The 19808-nt window shown below is 40.5% G+C and overlaps 1 protein-coding gene across 8 annotated transcripts in view; it reads right to left on the bottom strand.

Annotated features, from left to right (window-relative positions):
- ATXN10 (ataxin 10) overlaps nucleotides 1-18722 on the bottom strand; it is a 98737-nt gene extending 80015 nt beyond the window's left edge. For 4 of the 8 annotated variants that reach the window (XR_011142507.1, XM_068952141.1, XM_068952177.1 and 1 more), the window contains exons 1-3: nucleotides 18419-18577; nucleotides 13661-13852; nucleotides 11892-11974 (exon numbers count right to left, since the gene is read on the bottom strand). Coding sequence is in view for 5 of the 8 variants with exons in the window: in XM_068952141.1 (XP_068808242.1) it covers nucleotides 11892-11974; nucleotides 13661-13852; nucleotides 18419-18543 (400 nt within the window). In the remaining 3 variants the exon portion in view is untranslated. Of the gene's footprint in view, nucleotides 1-11891; nucleotides 11975-13660; nucleotides 13853-18418 lie in introns of all 8 variants that reach the window. The other 4 variants (XR_011142485.1, XM_068952149.1, XR_011142505.1 and 1 more) reach the window with 3 other exon arrangements.
- Between the last annotated feature and the right edge of the window lie 1086 nt (nucleotides 18723-19808).

Here is a 19808-nt window from a genome sequence, read left to right as displayed (position 1 = left end):
TTCTTCTCCCTGCATTATATTTAAGAAGCTCTTTGCATTAGAAAGTTTGTCTGCCCCATTCTTCTCATCTTGATCTTACAATCCTGAAGACATGGCAGAAAAAACAGCAGCAAAACCCAGATCTGGTCACATCCCATAAGAACATACAAAAACCATCCTCTTCTACTGCTTCTCCGCCATCACAGTCACATCGCAGGAAAGAAGCACATGACCTGCACTATGCACGTCACTGCCATTAACCACAGGATCTATTAGAGACAGTAAATAATTGGCAAACCCCACTGATGCCTGTCTTTTTCTGCCCAAAGCCTAGCAACCAGTTATGAGATAAAGATTTATTCCTCTTCCTGCCTTTGATGTAGGGGGAAGCTAGAAATGCAGCTACAGAGCAGCTGCTTCAGGATAACATTATAATTTTCATTATGTCCCTGCTCACACCAAAGCTGCCTGTGGAGCTGTGGAACCAGTGTATAATGCCAGGGCAGAGCAGAAGCACCATAGCGTTCCATCAAAAGACAGAAGAAATTTTCCATCCATAACAGAACATCAGTTTTGTTTTTTCACACCTTTGCCTTTACAGTCCACCACTGGACACCATTGCTGATATTTCTGTAAGTTTCGAATTACATATATTTATGCAGATGAAAAATCTGCTTCATGATGAATCTTACTGGCATACTCGCTGGTAGGGGAAGGGGACAGTGAAGAGGAAGGAAGGAAGGAAGAAAGGAAAGGAAAGGGCTTACAGAACACTGTGTTTAAAGGTCCACAGAAATACAGGCATTACTGTTCATTTCAAACCTCAACCAGAGTAACCAGAAACCATTCTAATTAAATGGACATCAGCAAACTCATTTCCTTTGTGCTCCAAGTGGGTATCAGTCCACATTATAAAACCACTATGCATGTGTCATAAATCAGCAACATCTTGGCAGGCTGTACCAGAAAGCCTCCAAATTGCAGGAGCAAAGAAAAAAAAAAAAATCCAGCTACACGCCTACACGCACTGCCTAGAAGTAAAAAAATCAGTAACTAGAAAGGGGAACTCTACAAGGCAGTCCATTGATCTACTTATTGTTACAACTTAAAGGTATTAGTTCAGGTTAGCCTCTCTCCTAGAAGGAACAGAATGATTTACAGTGACTCTAAGATAGCCACCACCACTGTGTGCCAGTACAGCAATCAAAATAATTCTCTATGAATATCACAGAAATGACAGTTTCGATTATCAGTACGAAGAACACTGAACTGTTTGAAAGCACTAGCTTTTTTGTCACTATTCCAAAGCCTGCTTTCAATTCCAGCCGTGTCAACAGCGCCAGACAGGTGAATCTCTCAAGACAGGATCTGGTCTGTAGTTCAGATTGTATCTCAACAAGCCACTGCAAAAAACTTTGTACGTGTATATTCACAGTCCATTGTAAACACAGTAATTCGGGTTAGCACATCTTAAATCAGTCAATGCAGAATCAAGACAGCGACTTGAAAAATCTGCGATGTAGCCCAAAGTAGGAGAAATACTACAAAAAAAAATAAAAAAACCCACTGGATTCAAACGAGGTAGGAAAGTTAAGACCAGAATTAGTAAGCTTTTTTTTTTTTTTTTTTTTTAAAAATAGGAGGGAGCGTAACAATCTTTCACAGGACTAAAAGGATAAGCACAACAAGCTGGAATCCACTAAATCTGGAAACAAGATCTTACAAACACTATTGCCTGTGGTAACAAGGGTCTAGAATTGATAATTCAGGCCCTCCTCAAGCCTTTATTCTCAAGTTAGAAGCCTCACTCCCCCTCCCTTTTTTGTTAACACAAGAAAAATGTCACAGTTAAATAGTGTCCCTAGCCCTAAAACTGCCCTTCAACAGATCTGAACTCACTCTCCTCAAAACTCACTCCATTCCAGATGTCATGAAATGAGAAAAACAAAGTCAGGCTTGTGTAAAGTTTCCATATTCATACTAGAAGTCACAGGCAAGCCATGCATGCGAACAGAGATGCATCAGGCTGAAAATAATGGTAACAATGGCTTTTATTCAAAATGGCATTATTGCTGTATTATACAAAAACCAGTTTATTATTTACTAGATGAACAGTTTACTATTTGACTAGTCTTCATCTAGATTTGGCTTTTTTCTTTTTGTGGACTGCTGAAAGAGCTGTGAAGACTGGCTCCTTATCTTGCAGTTTCTGAAAAAAGGCCAAGGAGCAAAGACCTGAACCAAAGCCCACCCAAGTCAGAGTCTTTCCACCGCCTTTAATGCATTTTGGACCAAACTCTAAGGACCAAGAGACCTTTCTCATTCAGAGAAGGTGACATCATGTTTGACTTATGTAGGAAGGATGAAGGTTGCACTGCCAAAATCATTACCATAGATGTTCAGAAGAAAGTCCATTCAAAAGCTGTGACAATATTTACTAAAACACAGCAGAAAGACTCGTCCTGAAGTTAAAACTGTAGTACAGACAGGACTGAGGTATTTTTCCACCTGGTAATTTACCATCACCCAGCAGCAAAATGTCTAAAGTTCTGTCTACATCCCTAACTAGCACAGCAGCAACAGTACTACTGTTAAAAAAACCTTGCACTTGCTTCCTAGCATGGATGTTTCTTGGAGATATTCACATCACCTTTCAGAAGCAGTCAAATTCACGTCCAATTTATAAATTAGTGAGCTAAGCACACACACACAAAAAGCCAAATAGTACTAAAACAACAAACCAGTTATAACTTTCCTATTCAGTAAAGTAGTAAAAAGCTCTGAGCTATAATAATTAGGGTATAGCAAAACTCTAAAAACACAGGATATTTTTTAAGCTATGGAAACATGAAACTAAAATCCCAATACAAGTGCAAATAGCAGTTTACTTCTACCAGATAGTGTATCAACTGATCATTAGGGCATACCCTCTGCAAATGTTACAAAGACCATGAAAATCCCAATATTATTTTTACAGATTGGAAAAACACGAAGGCCAAAAACAACACCAATAACTCAAATAAAAAACTCATGCTTATGTTTACATAAAAGTTTGATGAGTATAATATATTCATCACGCTCCCACAATTATTCCCCAAAAATACTATAAATATTATTTTGACAATGTAATTACAGTTTTTACTTTAACAGTGGCAGCAAAGTACTGGCACCAATTCCCCATCCAAAAAGTCTCGATAGACAAAGCAAAGATCACACATGGAAATTGGCAGCTCCTACGATCAGGGCTGCCCCTTATTTATATCACTAAAAAAGTCTGTTTAAATTAGCATCCGGTTTATTTATGCTGTAAAATATAAGTAGCTTAATTGTGCTAACGGTAGGCAAAAGGAAACCCCAAATACAAAAATAATTGGGGGAGAAGATTTAAATATTCTCTTTTTGTCTAAGGAAACGAGACGTGCTCTTTTCATAATGCTTTTTGGGAATTAACTCCATGGACTGCATGTTCATTCAGAAACCTCCCTTCTTCCCCATTTCCTCATCCCTGAAAGAAAAGTCAGTATGGCTAGGGACTTAAATTGATTAAGTTAGCTATTAACAGTTCGTGATTTTTTTGACCTCCTATGACAACTGGAATGGGTCAAGCTTTATAACCATTTACTCTCTAATTGCACATAAATCAGCACATTACATTTCTGACTTGCACAATGGATTTGCAGTGTAATAATTTACAGTATTTGCTCACAAAAAACAAAACAAAAAACCACACACAACCTTTCAGTTAGTTTGCCCTCCTCCTCCAGAGATAAATATAGAAGGCATTGATGTGGGAAGAGAGGAAGGATTAACTTTTAGGAGGACAGTCCTGTTGGCTTAAATTTAGTAGCCATTGAATTTGAGTCTCCAAGACACAATTTAAGAGTTACATCCCCAACTGTATTATGTTACAATCAAACCCTTGTAACCAAGTCTGCGTGGAGACACTTGTTGTTCAAACAGCAAAAAACAGACCTCAGTTTATAGGCAATAAAACTTAACAGTGGTTTCCAAATGCACTGGGTGAGCACTGGATCTTCAGTCTGCTACGAAGTCCATCTAGTAAAAATTTACTGTTCCATCACGCTTTCCAGGCATAGTTTAAAATATTCATTTTTCATATACTATATTCCTACTACTCTTGTTTTATATAGGAATGAAACTATTTAAGGCAATTTGGTTAAAGAACTACAAAAAGCAATGAAAGCAGAATGCAAATATTTTTTAAAAATAAAACAGAAACAAGGCAGATACTGAACAGGAAATAAAATAGAAGCACAAGAGAATTAGAGGCAGACTTTGGGTCAGTACTGGCTGTTTGTTACAGAATACGGAGCCTCGGTATTTGGCCACTCTCATTCTCTTTCCTGTTAATATAAAATACATTGCTGAATGACCAGTCATTCCAAATGATTAACTGCAAGGAGAAAAAAAGGAATTATGAAAAATAAGTCTTGGATAGCTAGAGTCTTATGCCCATAGGTAGGCCCTAAATGCCTTGATTTTCAAAGTAAGAGCTTCTGCAGGGGTACAAGTCAGGTGAGTTCTGAAAAAGTCTGAATATTTACTTTTAGCTCATTTTTCCCATTGCCATGACAAAATCTTTTCAATGGGACCAAAACAAACAGTGCAGCTGTTGCTATTGCCTTGTAGGGGAAGAAAAACACAACATTAAATAAAATATTGAAAAGAATCAAAGAATAGGTAAGGATATGGGACTGCCCGTTTAAAAAATTAAGAAGGAAAATCAATTTTGTGTCCTTTGACAGATTTGAGAATATCACCTTCCTCTGTTTTTCCATACTCTCAACATTAACCCTTTTCTGTTCTCCGAAACATTTCCAATTTGCAAGTAGTTGAATGCAGATTTAGGAACAGGTCGGAGCAAAGAAATAGCTCAAGTTTAGTTTCACTGTAAGTAAGGACAGACCCGAGCGGCTAGGAGAAATAAACTTTTCTCATGGAAGCGGAAATCACTTCAATCATTTAACTGATACGAATTCACATCATTTCTGTTTTCAGGCCTAATTTTGCCAAGACAACTAAACATTCTTATTTTACTCAAATTCTCCTTTAGGAAGACAAGAACATTTGATTAAACATATTTTCTGTAAAGCCTTGAAAATGACTTCTAGTTAACAATCTTTTAGAAAGGATAAGCCATCTAGTGCAGCTTCTGGGAATTCCTGATTTCCCCTTCCCTATTCATTTTCAGAGATCTCTCAAAGGAACGTCAACATAATTTCCTGTGTTACATGTACCCCTACAGCTTACAATTCAGTAGCTTTTTAAACACGGCATGTCCTCACCTTGAAGAGTTTACAAAAGAACTCAAGTACCCTTCTTTGCTCAATTGTGTGAAGTTCTCCTTCTGTGGATCTCAGGAGGAGGAGGTTTCTTCTTGTTATTTCATCAAAGACAAGATGCCTCCACCCCATCTGGCTTTTGCAAGCAGTAACGCATCTGGAAGCTATATACAGCCTAAGCTACCTTACCTTTGTTATTTTTGTAGTTACAGGCACTCACACCCTTATGCTATTTTTTTTTTTAATTTTTTTTTTCTTCTTTTTAATCTATGTGAAGGAGAGATGTTTGGCAAGTTGTTTTTATTTTTACAGAGTTCTGAACTCCTAAAGGCTACCTACTGACATTTATTCTGCTTTATTCATGTTCATTTATTTCCAGCGCAAAGTACTTCTCTTCAGCTTTAACAGATTAAAAAGAAGTACTTTTCAATCCACTTCTTTCCAAGACCGTGATCAACCAATCAAGCAAAAACAGATCATAAGCAATTGGATTTTCATTAACTGAAAGAAGATACATAAAATAGCTGATCTGGTCCTAATCAGTTTGACAGCTGAAAGAACATCTAACTGAAGTTGAACCCACGTAGTTATTAATGCTGCTGGCAGGCAGAGAAAAGCACTGAACGCTTTTCAAACAGTGGTCGTCTTTAACTGAACAGCATCACAGGCCTTCCTCTCTTCTGCCCAAAGAAATATTTCTTTATAGTTACCTTGTAAGCACATGGCGTTTGGGGTATTTTAAAACCATTTAAAATAAGATATTCTGTATTTCCCCACATACTTTCCTTTAGAAAAGGAGGTATGAGCAGGTGTTAGGCGTTTGATAGTCAAGTTGCTAAACATCCTACCAGAAAGTATGCAAGTTCTTATCATGAGTACAGTATTAAAGTTCTACTCAGACTCATATTTCACCACTGCTTTTAAAGGATTGCTTTAAGTGCTATTCTCAACAGAATATCTGCAGCAGTTTAACTACATCTGTACACTTTTCAGAAAAGTGGAAGCAAAGTCAAACTGTTGTTCAAGGAACCAAACTTATCGCCCACTGTAATTTACTCAGCATTTCTGGACTTCATGATATGAAGAGCAGGGAACAACCTAAACCTTTGTACAACAGTTAACTTGACTGGAGTGTGATTTTGACCGAGATCTCCGGGAGCAGCTGTCCCATAAACACTAACACAGCTGTTAATATTTTCCTACTAATGCATGTTTATGCCAATTACTGTGGTTGGTTAAAACCTCCAGAGATGGAGATGGCATCAGCACAGCACAACGATACCTATATGCTACTTGGTTTAAAGCCAGCTCAAGTATCCCTAGGAGCCTGGAACTGAGGAACACTGGTCTAATGCTCAGAGCACCTCCCTCAGTAGGTGCACACAATCACAGCATTGCTCCACTGTTGCATTGCATCCACGGCGCAGTTGCACTCAGTTCTACTCAGAGAGTACAATCAACTCATTCAGAGAACTCACAGAACCAATTGTCCCACACAGAGCAACTAACTATCAGTTATTCAGTGCCTTTTCATCCTTCAGGAGAGCAAAGTATTTTGGCAGATAAATACTTTTTAGGCAATTATGTTCAAAGCACATTCTTCAGCATGTGGAATATTTTGAAGCGGTGAAAGGCTCGAGGAGATCTATTTACAAACAAAAAGATTAAAGCTCCTTCTGTCCCCCAAAAAAATCAATGGAAGGATCAGACAGGACACAGCCTATTGAATACAAGCTTGCTTCAGAATTGGCATGTCCTCTTTATGATTTATCAGGGAGTAACAAAGTGACTAGTTTTTCCATATTTTAGAGGTGAATCCTTAATCCAGATCTCAGACTCTGAAATCTAAAGATATAGCATCTTGACAATCCTCAATGTACCTTCCCAAAGATCTGCTAGATTTTGCTGCAAAGCTTAAGACTTGCTATAGGGGGCGAAAAAAAAAACGAAACGAAAACCAAGACACATGCTATGAAGCGAAGGAGATTTTCTGCTTGGGCTTCTGACAAGGGTATTTCCTATATCTGCTACAATCCCTAACATACTGAACTACTACTTAGCTCTTACGAGATCCGGGTCTGCTTTCAGTTCAGTTAAAGTTCATCTGGCAGCTACATAACCTGTTCTTCTGGTGAGCATTCTTGGTCTTTGTATCCACAAGGGAAAAAAAGTTTGTTATCATGGGGCTTTTTTAATTACAAAAAAAACTGAAACAAAAGGGACATGGAGAAGGTACTATGAAATTTCCCACTAAATCTACACTCTGGAGAAATTTAAATCTTTCATTCATAACACTCAAAGTTAAATTCTGAATGCTTCATTACCTATTTCTTAGAAGACTGTGGTCTTAAAGCAGTTAACAAGGAAATGCAATGGACCTTCTTGCATACAGCATTTCAGGATGAGTAGGTACTGCTCCAACATCTTCAACCCCTATTCAAAGTAATTCTGACCCAGTGGTTGGAGGGTAGTGTTTGCCATCTTGTCCGTCTTTCTGCAAAGACTATCCAAGCCCTATAATCTAAGGGTAATTACTACCTTACACAATTATCCACTCCCTAGATTTTCACTGTTTATAGCTGTAAGAACACCAAGGACAAGCTTAGTTTTCAGAGACTGTCCAGAAAGCATAGTGCTTAAATTCCCTACTCAATGACTGGGAAGTTCCTTCGCTTGCAGAGAGAGGAAGCAGGATCACTGGAACACGTCTGAAAACGAACACGTTTACAAGTAGGGGTCACTTATCTGACACTCATCAGTCTTGACCCTACCCAGAGGAAAGGGATCATTAGAGATAAACAGTTGTTTAGCATCATTGCACACCAACCTCCTGCACTCATCTGGCTGTTGAATTTCACTTATCTTACACTGCAACTTTTTAAGCAGGTAACCTCCTCCAAGTACTACATGATATGAATTGCTCAGGATGCAAATTACTACTGTGTATTTTGAGTAGACAAGAGTAAGAATTAGCCTATGGAGTGCAACTGAAACTAAGACAATAAACTTGGGAAATAAGGGAGGAAGAGCGGGGACAAACAGCAACACAACAAGGTAAAGGCTTAAAAGCTCTCTCAATAGATGTATTAAAAAGAGAGAAGACCATTATTACAAGGAAGGCTGGCTTGCAAGTGGGGTTGCCAGACATTTATTTGCTGTATATGAAGAGTTAAATAATATTTTTGAACTATCTGAAGTCTTAGAGAGCTATCCCAGGACAGATGCTCCAACTCACCTTCAGCTTTCCTGGCCCATTGCCTTAGTGGCATATCAGGTACTCAAGACAACAGCTTTTTCCACAGCTGGCAGGGAGAGAAGTAAGTTACAAGCATAAACGAATTTATCCAATTGCACTTATTGAAGAAAGCGAATCACACACAGAAAACTGCGATATATTCGCCAAAATTAATCTATTTAAGTGAGGACCCAAATTAAACATGTATAACAACATCGTGGGCCTAACAAAGATAAAGTAAACTATTAATAAAATTATTTCTGAGAGCAGAGAAGACGCAAAGAAGTCTAGACTTAAGTGAATAAATCTTAGTAAGAGTTTTTAAACATAGCACTTTGTATGGTAGCTCCTTTTTTGCTGCTTTAATCACTAATACAGCATTAGAACAGACAGTTCCTCCCTTCCCTGAATACAACCACATTGGTTACAGTACCCGCCAGAGTTGCAATATATACTCTATTTCAGTCCTGTTTTTATCTATTACAAATTATAGTACATTCTGAACTTTCCTACAAAAGCTACCACCGCCGCTCAGAGAGACTTAACAGTCATGAACGGATAAAAGAGTGAAAACATATCACAGTTCTGATTAAAGGGAGTTTTCAATCTGCATAAAGAATTTACAGTCTCTTTCTTTCATAAATACATTAAAGTTGGGGCTTCAAATTTATTCAGGCTACAATGATTTGTTTTGGGGGAGTTTTCATTTTAGCATGAACTAAAGACAAAAACACTATTTAGTGTTGTTCACCCTGAAATACCGCTTTAATTCTTTGTCCTTATACTTCATGTAGACTGTTGCTGTTGAAGCAAAGGAAAGGCTGCCATCAATCATCACTGATGAATACTTCTTGTAAAGGTATTTAAAATACCTTAAGGATACAGACAGGCACCAAGAGGGATCATCAGATCCAAGAAGCCATTTAAATGTGGAAACAGGACAGAGCTCCAAATGAGCAACTTGAAACATTCCATTTAACACCTCATTATCTGCAGGAACAAAATACATTTGCTACTCCAGCCTTAGGATGTGATTTCACATATGAAATACGAGGAGGAAAACCATGAAGCAGAAATATAGTTAGTAAACACAGTAACATTTACTAATTTAATGGGTTTCTTTTGTTTCAACAGTGTCTAAGTCCAATTTAGGAATTTACCTCACTTGAAAGTACTTCTAATAATCCCAAATTGAAAGTAACTGTTACCTTCTGAGGTATGCACTTTGGAAGGAGATTGCGCTCTAGGCACCAGCTTCATTTTCACTTAGAATCGAGTTAATCTTATCACTCAGCATGGAGCAAGCAACACTTTCTTGTCCATAAATCTTTCTGTCGTACTAACATAAATGGACTACCTAAGCCACGTTCATCACAGAGGTTTCCCAACCCAATCAATACTATACAGAGTATCAAATGAACTGTCTGTTCTGGGGTCAATATATCACATTTTAGTTGTAACTCTAACTTCTTTTGTCATAAAAATCCTACAATGAATGACTACGGAGCTACAAAACACTTTTTATTGAAATACTGTTTAAAAATTTCTAGTCAATTTCCCCCCTTAATTTCCCAGGGTAATAAAAAAGATTTTACAGCCTCCTCTAGATAGGAAAAGAAGTCCAAAGCAGTTAATCAACTTATGGTTTCCCCCTCCCTTTTTTTCCTTTACTGCTGTACAGCATTCATATTCATCAGCAGAGGAACAGCACACATGCATGCATTAAATTGTCAAGGACGGGTCAGCAGCCCCAAGACTGAAGGGAAAACCTCATGCCATGCAAGTAACCAACAAGAAAGGGGTACACATCCTACTCAGTCCCCTCCAGATGCTGTGAGAAACTCACACTGGCAACCTTGATGCTTTCAGTAAGATGAAGATGGTAAGTCTAACTTCCCAGGACAGCCTTTCTATCTTACTACTGTCAAGGACCCTAGTAAGGACAATGCCCTGCTGGACAAAGCCAGAATTTCTGTTCCCATCACTCTTCCTCTATTCTTACTGGTCTACGAAGAGGTCAACTGTGGGCAGGACACTCCTGCCCTCCAGGCTTGTCCCAATCCTCCTTGTTTGACTCTAACATAGCTCAAGAGGCACTCCTACATGCTACCAGTTCCTCCCCTTTATATTCATTGAGTGGGGCCTCCTTTCGCAGTCCACAAGGTTTAGTACTTATCCTCTCATACCGAAAGTCTGTACTAGCATCACTCATCTTCCCCTGGAGGAAGGATTCCAGCAAGTGATGAAGCAGTGAACGTGGCTTAGACACAAGACCGACACATGCCAAAATGTTTCATGTTGAGCCAATTGCAGCAGCGGGAGGAAAAACAGCCTCCTCGACTTCACTGCTTTTCCCCAGCTTCATAAAGGTGTTTGGGGGCAGTCACTATATGACGTTAGTTTCATCCCTTTCACAAAATGAGGAAAAAAAACAGCAACAGGAACCCAGTAAAAACCTCATCTAAGTAAAGGGAGTGAGAAGAAATAAAAGCAGCAGGAGAAACAAGATGTTCCCTACTCTCTATAACCACAGTAGGGTCCAGTGCACAATATCAAGCTCCACATGCACACACAAGGAAACACAATCTGAAAAATATCTTAGTGTTTGACGAAATGAGTTTGGTAGAAATAGACAGCAACAACTGACACTAAACAGGAAAGATATGAAAGTCAAATTTTCTCTCCACTACATAAAAAATTGAAAAAGATTCATCCATTAAGGAAATAAGCACAGCATTCAAATCAGTACTTAGTTCTTGGCAATTACCCCGGCCAGCAAGAGGGGAAGGGGAGGGAAGGGGCAGGGAAGAAAAATCCCATTTGTTTCCTGGAGTCAGATAAATTATTTCTAAGTGTCATCAAGGAAAGAAACAAGAGTGTTTCTTCATTCCAGTATGTTTGTAGATCAGATGAAGTGATAATAAAACAGCAGAACATATTTATAATAGACCCATTAGAGGAATTTTTCCTTTTCCCAATACAAATATCCTTAACCATTTTAAGGTGGTTTCCACCTATCTCCCTTTAGCAGTTTGCAGGAAAACAGCTGATGGAAAATACAATGGGAGTAGTTAGGAAAAAGGAAGGAAAGATTTCGGCTGAGACTTTTTTCCCAAGCAGCATAGAAGGCCCCCAACTCCTAACTTCTTTAGTCAACTTTTAAAAATATCAACTATGCGCACTCCTTCGGCCTTCCACCCCACCATCCACAATAAGGGAGAAAGAAAGAAGAACAGAATTAGCATGCTACTATTCAAGAAACAATTAAGCTCACTCTTTAAATAAATGACATCAATAATTTGACATATCACCATGTGACTCCCCATGCAAAGATACTGTGCAAATTACACATTTAACAAAATTCATAGCCTTACCAGTCAATAATGATTCTTGTTTCATTTGTGCTCCATGAAGTACTTTGATCAAACGGACAGATGTAGCAATCAGACCCAAGTTCCTATTGTTAAAGTTAAAAGAAAAAAATCTTTGCATTCCTTCTTATAAACTATCAGTTTTGATTTCGTTCAAAAAATTTGTAGATTTTTTTTTTTTTTAAATATCTAAACATCACACACTTCAAACCAAAACCAAATATACACGATTTTCTTTTCATTTACAACTTCTGATCACTCAGGACATTTAATCCCTAAACAAGCTGTGGATTTGCAACAGTTTAAAACCAACACAAATACATGGCTGATTTCTAGCTGGCTCAAAGCACCCAATGCGGTATTTAAAGCAGCATAAGCAGATATGTTGCTACAAAGCCAAAACAGTACCTGATGACTGACCACAAGGTCATTCATGCTACAATCATAGTCAGAGCCTTCTATACACCCACCTGCCCCCTTCTGCAACCTCAGGGAAGTATAGTTATTAGCATCCAGCTTCCTAAAGGCATAAGGCTATGCCAATTGCCTAGTGAGGGTAACTACGCTGCACAGGTGCAACCACTGCAGACTTTATTTTGTATTCAGAAGCAGGTTGTATATCTGAACTCCATTAGAAAGTAAAAATTAGACCAAGAACTTGGTCATATTTGTCATGCTACTGAAAAGGGTAATCCTATCAAAACTCCTAGCTATGCAGTTTTGCTCCTTCTCTTTTGCCAACACTAGTGACCATGGGGCTACAGTAAGCTACAACAGCAAACTCAGTCTAGCTGAACACCCACTTAGCAAACACGTTAATAAACAAATGCATACGTATTCTGTCAGAGCAGTTCTCCAACCCACCGCACAACATGATCACGAATGCTAGCGCTGGCAGGAACGAACAGATAGGAGCCTGAACTTACATTTAACTTCTTCTACAACTAAAGCCTTCTAACAAGTAGTCCTGCCACTTTAGTAGTCTTCTCTTAAGAGAATTCTGCCTCCAAACAAACGCTGGAACTTTGTCACACGCCAGAATCCAATTTCATTCAGGAAACCAGATTTGAAAAATCTCAAGAAACCAGATTTTACAATTGTATTCCATAATAATTCTTCATGTCCTAACAAACCCGCAACAGCTTTCTTTCCTTTTCTTTTTTGTTTTTGTTTTCAATTGCAGGCCTATTAATACTGCCAGGTTTTCAGTAATTACAGCTAGTTATATCCTAAGCATCCCCATAATCTTGTAACAGACGGGCTCACTTAAGGAGCCAGACTAACTCCTTATTACCTATTAATAATCAGTCTACCTGTACACATATCAAGGTTGATTTGCACAATTCTATATAGTATACTTTGCCATGAGTGCTAGATAGATCTATATATGTGTTAAAAAATGCTAATCCTGCAACTGAAAATTAAAGCTGTTTATTTATTCATTACATTATCAGAAAAAGAAGAAGAATTAGACTAGTAAAAAGGGTAGATCTACAGTCCAACTTCTGAAAGCCTTGTATCACCCGCAAAAATCAACCCATACTAAGGACACAAACGCTTCCTTCCATTATTCAGCAATGCCCCAAACTGACCTACAAATAGGTCAGCTATTTTTGTTACTTGCATATTTTTGTTTCTAGGGATTGAGTCAAGCAGGAAATACCAGTTAATAAATCAACTAACGCAGCAGTGTAAAATAAGAGTCTCTATATAGAAACACAAACATCAGAAGGTTTTATTTTTGTGGGGGTTAAAATGGATCCTAACTATACCTCATGACATGTTGATTCTTGGCACACTCGATGCAAGCATTCCTCAGACATCTGAAACACTCTGCTACGAGCAGCAGACAAGTGTCTACATCTACCGATTCACAGGACTCCTTGTACGCCTGTTCAATTTCACTTGAGGCTTTCATCAGGATTTCCAGGAGATTCTGAAACAGACTTTCTTCTGCCATTTCTCTGAAACATAGTAAGAAAAAAAGTTCCACCATCAAAAAGAATCTTCATGTTAATATTAAATAAGAAAAGGTATAACTGACATAACACGATATTTCTGTAATAACCTCTAACCATCCTTCACATGCAAGGCCTTTCAAGTAAAAGGGCCAAAAGGGCTGTGATGGAGCTGTCGGGTGTTTCTCACAGCTTTCCAAAGCCACTCTGGAATCTTAAAAGGAAGTCTCCCTAGCGCAAATAGCTAGCACGACTACAGATGACACTGCATGTTCTTGCAAGAATTAGAATTGGTTTACTTAATGACCACAGTTTATGTCTAGCATTAGATAATTCAGAAGCAGCTAGCAGAAGCTTCATTATAGTCTGCCACAGCTTTCACACTGAGGAAGAGATGTCATGCAGAAAGCAAGGAGCTGCACTAACCATCATTCTGAAGTGTGTGAATCAAGGCCAAGGGAGAAAGAGGACTGTTGTCTATTTTAGCAGGCAACTACCCCAACACAAAAAGCATTATGCCACTTTTTAGTGTATCAAGACTTAACAAAATAACAGTACAAAATCGTAAGCACAAAGACCGATACTAAATGAATGGATCACAGAGCTGACACTGAAGTACTGCACTGAACACTTAAGATTCACCAGATTCACTAGAACAGGTGTGCACATCTGCAGATGATCTGCCACACAGATGTGCACTATGTTTCCAAACTATAGCTTCACATACTCTCCACTGGTAATATATTCACAAAGGAGATAAGGGCAACAGATTAAAACCATTGGTTAACTCAGATTTGACATAACATGCTGGGGAAAAAAAGCCACACCACAGAGTTTTTATGGCATTGCTATAGGAATGCACAATAAATTTACTCATCCAATACTTCTGACCAGAGTCAAACAAAAGAAAAATCCAGATGCAGCTTCCTTGTCCCTTAAACAGACTTACTGCGTACTCAAGACCAAACAGGAAAGTTAGGTTTGAAGTTTTAAGAGAGAAAGTTGAGAAATATCTCCTAAGCTAAGAACAGAAGAAAATGAGATGAAATGGAAAGTAATATTAAACCAAGTATTTTCGCACAGAAAAGTCTTCCCTAACGGAGGCTTTAAAATTTCTGGATCAAACATTAGTAGATGATACAGTATTACTGGTGTGCTGCTGTTGCCTCAAATATCCAGACATTTGCACAATTAGAAATTCTTCCTACCCTTTACCAAAAGTGATCACATGTCCATTAAATCAAACCATGTACAAACAGATCATTCAATTACTACCTTAGATTTCAGATCTCCAGGAAATATCATTTTATTCTACAATCTCACCATATTATAGACTAAGACAAATACCCTTACAAAAATCCAGCCACATAAAAAATAAGCCACCAGTCAGAACTAGCTACAGGGGGCAGGGGGGATACTTTTTGAGAGACATCATACTGAGGACAGAAGCAAAACTAAGTGGCACAAGAAACACAAAATACAGACGTGGCCCTCAGTCATAAAGAAAACACAATGGCGCTTACATAACTGGAAACAAGATTTGGAGTTTGCTTTTTTCTTGAGAATAGACATTCACGTGACTTGAATCTTCCACCTACAAGAAGTGGTGGAGCTGCTGCCATTTCACACACAGGTATGCAAGCAAAAAGAAGATTTGATAGCTGATGAACCACAGTATACGTGGCAAATACATCCACTCGTATACAGACACAAATTCTTCTAAACATGAGAAGAGCTACAGTTCTGTAAAGGAACACCCAACTGGGCTCGGTTTCCTCCACACAGAAGCCATGTTTGCTCTACTGAATCAAGATGCCACATGGAACCATCACCTGTTAGTCATCCGAGTTAAATACAACACTGATATTACTCTAAAATCTTTCAGCCTGATGGCAGTTTCCTTTATTTTTACCTATGCAATGAGTTGGACTATCACATGGAACTGTTTGGTCATTTCCTGACTCCAAATTACAGAAATCAGTGGTCGATGCAAAATATGTACTAGTATACAACATTCAATTATTTTAAATTGGTAAAACAGAAAGGAAAAAAAAAACACAAGGACTTTTATTTGTGTTCTAGTGACTCCTACAATTAAAATAAACACCTTAAAGGCATTTCAACCCCGGAAGAGTAATTCTTGTTACAGAGTTATGCTGTAGACAAGTAGTTTTAACTGGATATCAGATCAGAAAAAGAATCAAGTTAGGACAAATTTTACCCTAAGACTGAAAGGAAAAAACTAAAGCGTGTAGAGATTTGCACTGAAAAATCTTCAGTAAAATAAGAAGATGAAGTCTTTTGTCTGTTCTAACAGAGCAAACAAGATGTACACAACGAAATGCCTGTCTTCACTGTGAATGTGAATTTTTTGATATCAGCAAGGGTAGACAGAACTCCAGATCTCTCCAATTTTGTTCACTGTGAAGGAAAAAGAACATGCTCAAACGAGATTTTTCTGGGTGGAAGTCAAATCTCTTCCTACAATGGGAAAGAAAAACCTAAGTGAACAAGCAGAAGTTATCCTAACAGAAAGGCGTACGACTTAAAAGGTTGTTTGGTACAGTATGATTTTCTTTAGAGAAAGCTGACATGAGACTCTTGTACTTAAACATTTATATAGCATTGCAATTTGAGTGTGTGCTTCAAAGGCATTAAATAAGAGTGACTGCAGTTAACTGTTCTGCAGCATTGCTAACGTTAATTTTTTAAAAACAATCTTCTTTTCTGTGTTATGTCAAAGATTCACCTACAGTTAAAACCATCAGCTACAATTACTTAAATCATATTTTTGAAAAGGAAAGCACTCTCCTCCCATAGCCTTTTTTCCAAATCTTTAAATATTAATCCATAAAACTAGCGAAGGAGGAGATTGTTTCATAGCTTTTAGATGAGGAAATATGTTCTGTTGTAAATAGGCCTTGAAATTCATTCAAAATTGTTCTGTGGATTTTCCAAAACCTTTATTTCCTGTTTTCTTGCGATTTCAAATATCGAGTGTCCAGTGGGTTGTGTCTTCCGGTTCAATAGCAACAACAGTATTCTCCAGGGTTGGCACACTTATGAAGTTGCTCTCACGTGCATTTTGTCATGGCCACTAGCATATAAACTCACATCGTAACCTCTCCTCTCTTGAAGGGCGATTAAACAGCGTCTCTCTTCCACCAGCCCACTTGTACTTACAAAACTTGGTTATTTTGAGGGATATAAGCCTTCTGTCAACCACAGTTGCAGATGGAGGGAGGCAACAAACAGAGGCAGAGAAAGCATCACAATGCAAGCCCAAAACCTGCACAGGTCTTCTCTGCCCACAGAAAGAAAGGAAAACTAAGCTTTTTAATCCTTGTACACAGAAAGATCACAATGGGATATTTATTAGTATATCCTCAACTTCTAAATATGTATTTAATTAACAAAATAGCATAAAACTTTGTTACTTTTTTTAAACTCCCCATACTAACTTTGAAAGTTCAATTTCTTCTTTCTTTACCTCTAGCAATCTCAGGCATTAGAAACTCCAAGCAGCAAGTGTTAAGAGAAGTGCATGGGAACTTCAAACCAATCTACCCAGTCTCCCACCTTCCAGAAAGGGCTAAAACCATTCCTGTAAGCACAATCACGTGGCTGAACCTTTGCACGCCCAAGAAACCTTGCTAAAGCCAAGCTGTGTGGCGTTACCAAGGCCCACTCCGACTGTGCGGGCACAAGAACGTTCTGCACTGACCGTTTGCTTTGTACGGTAAAAACGCATGCTTCCTGTTCACCTCTTGAAGATACTAAGAAGGCGGCACATCCACCTTTCTCTCTGGTTTTAGCAGCTGCAGCCTGTTCTGCTGCTCAAACCTACAGCCGTTCAAGGCCTACAGAAACCACCCTCTCCCCAAAGGCCTTGCTCACGTTTGGGCTCCGCTCACTACCGCGGCTGTGCTGTACGAAACCATCACCTGCAAAGGACTCGGGTGGCTGCCTCTTACCCATTTCTAGCCATGCTGTACTAGCCTGCACAGGGCCCAGGACTGCACTTTGCCCCACAGCAGCTACTCCTACAGCAAAAGCCCAGTTAAAGGGACGTGCCTAAAAGGGCAACTGTTGTCACCTGCCCTTGGCTCACAGAGGGAAGGAGCAGAGGCATCCGAGAGACAGAAAGCTTTCCTGTTTCCTCTCTTCCCCGGGGCCGGTACGAAAGCAGGGACAAGCCCTGGGCTGCCGGCCCCCGAGGAGCAGAGAGTTTACCACACGCAGGAGCCGCCCCCGGGGCCAACCCCCACCGCCCGTGAGAAAAGCCCGCGGGGCAACAAGCTATAACGAGGAGGAGAAAAGGCGCCCAGCCACGAGCTGCGCCACCCCCGGCTGAACACCCTCAGAGAGCCCCTCTCAGTGCGCATCCCCCCCTCCCCCCGAGGAAACTTAGGCAACACCGAGTGCAAAAAACCGAGCTTCGAGCCGAGGCAAACCGCCTCCCCCAACCCCGGTAGGCAGCGGCGCCCGCCCCGCAGGGACCACCCGCGGCCGGAGCTCCCTCCTCCGCCCCACGTGGCTGCGGCCGGCTCCTCCTTCCTCCCGCCCGCTAACCTGGGCTGCGCCTCCCGGAACAGAGCCGTCAGCGCCCGCACGCTATCCAGGCGGGCGGCCGCCGACCCGGCCGCCGCGGCCCGCCCCAGCCGCGCCGCCAGCGCGGGCAGCGCTGCCGCCGCCATCACCCGCCCCGGCGCGGCCCAGCTCCGCCCCCTGCCGCGCGGAAATGGCGGCGGCCCGGCCCCGGCGGAGCGCTGCCCGCCGGGACCGCATCGAAGCGCTAAACCCCGGGGGTCGGCCTTTCCCCGCTGGGTTTCACAGGGGGTTCGTCTTCTGGTTTAGGTGGGCTCGGGTGGGAAAAGGCAGGCGGCGTCAGCCTCGCCCCACAAACGGGGGGCGGCTATCCCCTGCTTCCCCTTTTCTTCCCGTTTTCTGCTTTCTGTGTCAGCACCGGCCCTGACAGGCCGGGGGGGGGGGAGGGGCGAGGCGCGCAGCTAAGATGGCCGCCGGGGGGGGGGCGGGGCTCGGCCTTCTGGAACCTTCCGCCAGCGCCGCCGGGGGGCGGTGAGAAGGCGCCGCGGGAAGGCGGCGGCGGTGCTGCCGTTCGGTCCGGTGCTCTGCTGCTGTCCCCCTCCTTAAAAAGCAGGGGAAATGCTGTGCCTTTGAGCCACTGAATTTTTTTTTTCCCCTTAAATCTTCTCTACTTCCCATTTGCTGTCATTTTCAGGGATGGCTGCCTCCAAATGAGCCAGTTAAACACTTCAGTGTGTATTAAATACGTGTAGGAAAAGCAAAAGTGTATATGTTGGAAAAAAAAGTAAAAATTGAAGCTTCCCATGGGCAAAAAGGCTAATTGTAGCCAAGTGCTATGGGGAGCATCATCAGACTGGCGCTGAGCTTAATTCACTAAACATCATTTAAGGAATCTAAAAATACTACCTCCAAAAAAAAAAAAGTATGACACGAAAAAACACCGGTTACTCATTTCTCCCCATTCATATTTCCTCCAGCTTTCTGCGTGCAGCTCTGACATGCGCTGTTAACGTGAGATCACGTAAGTGACGCCCATAGGTTCAGGGAGGAGAGGGTTGACAGGGATTTGACGTTAGCATACCAAATCTGGTCAGCATACAGTTGCTGGCTACATACCTCTAAAAGAGAAGTGAACCTCTTTGAGAAGTGAACGTCTGTGTCTTGGCTTACCTTTCGGATAACATTTTATTACTTGTTGTGAGGCTTTTGACTTCTAAGAAATAACAGTAAGAAGCCCAGAAATAGCACTGCTTAAAGTACAGACGAGCAGTTCTTGACACAGCTCTATATCAAAAATGAAAGGGTTCAGATAACAAGTTGAAATCAGGTAACTAAAAGATCCCAGACACGAGACTGATTACAGTCGTGCAAGTTCTTCCTCTTAAAAGTTCCCATTATTTTTAAGAGTTGTCTG

The sequence above is a fragment of the Struthio camelus genome, chromosome 1, assembly GCF_040807025.1.
Source record: "Struthio camelus isolate bStrCam1 chromosome 1, bStrCam1.hap1, whole genome shotgun sequence".
In the NCBI taxonomy this organism is placed as follows: domain Eukaryota; kingdom Metazoa; phylum Chordata; class Aves; order Struthioniformes; family Struthionidae; genus Struthio; species Struthio camelus.
The sequence above is the reverse complement of the archived record's forward strand: the minus strand, read 5'-3'. Positions and strand labels throughout refer to the sequence as shown.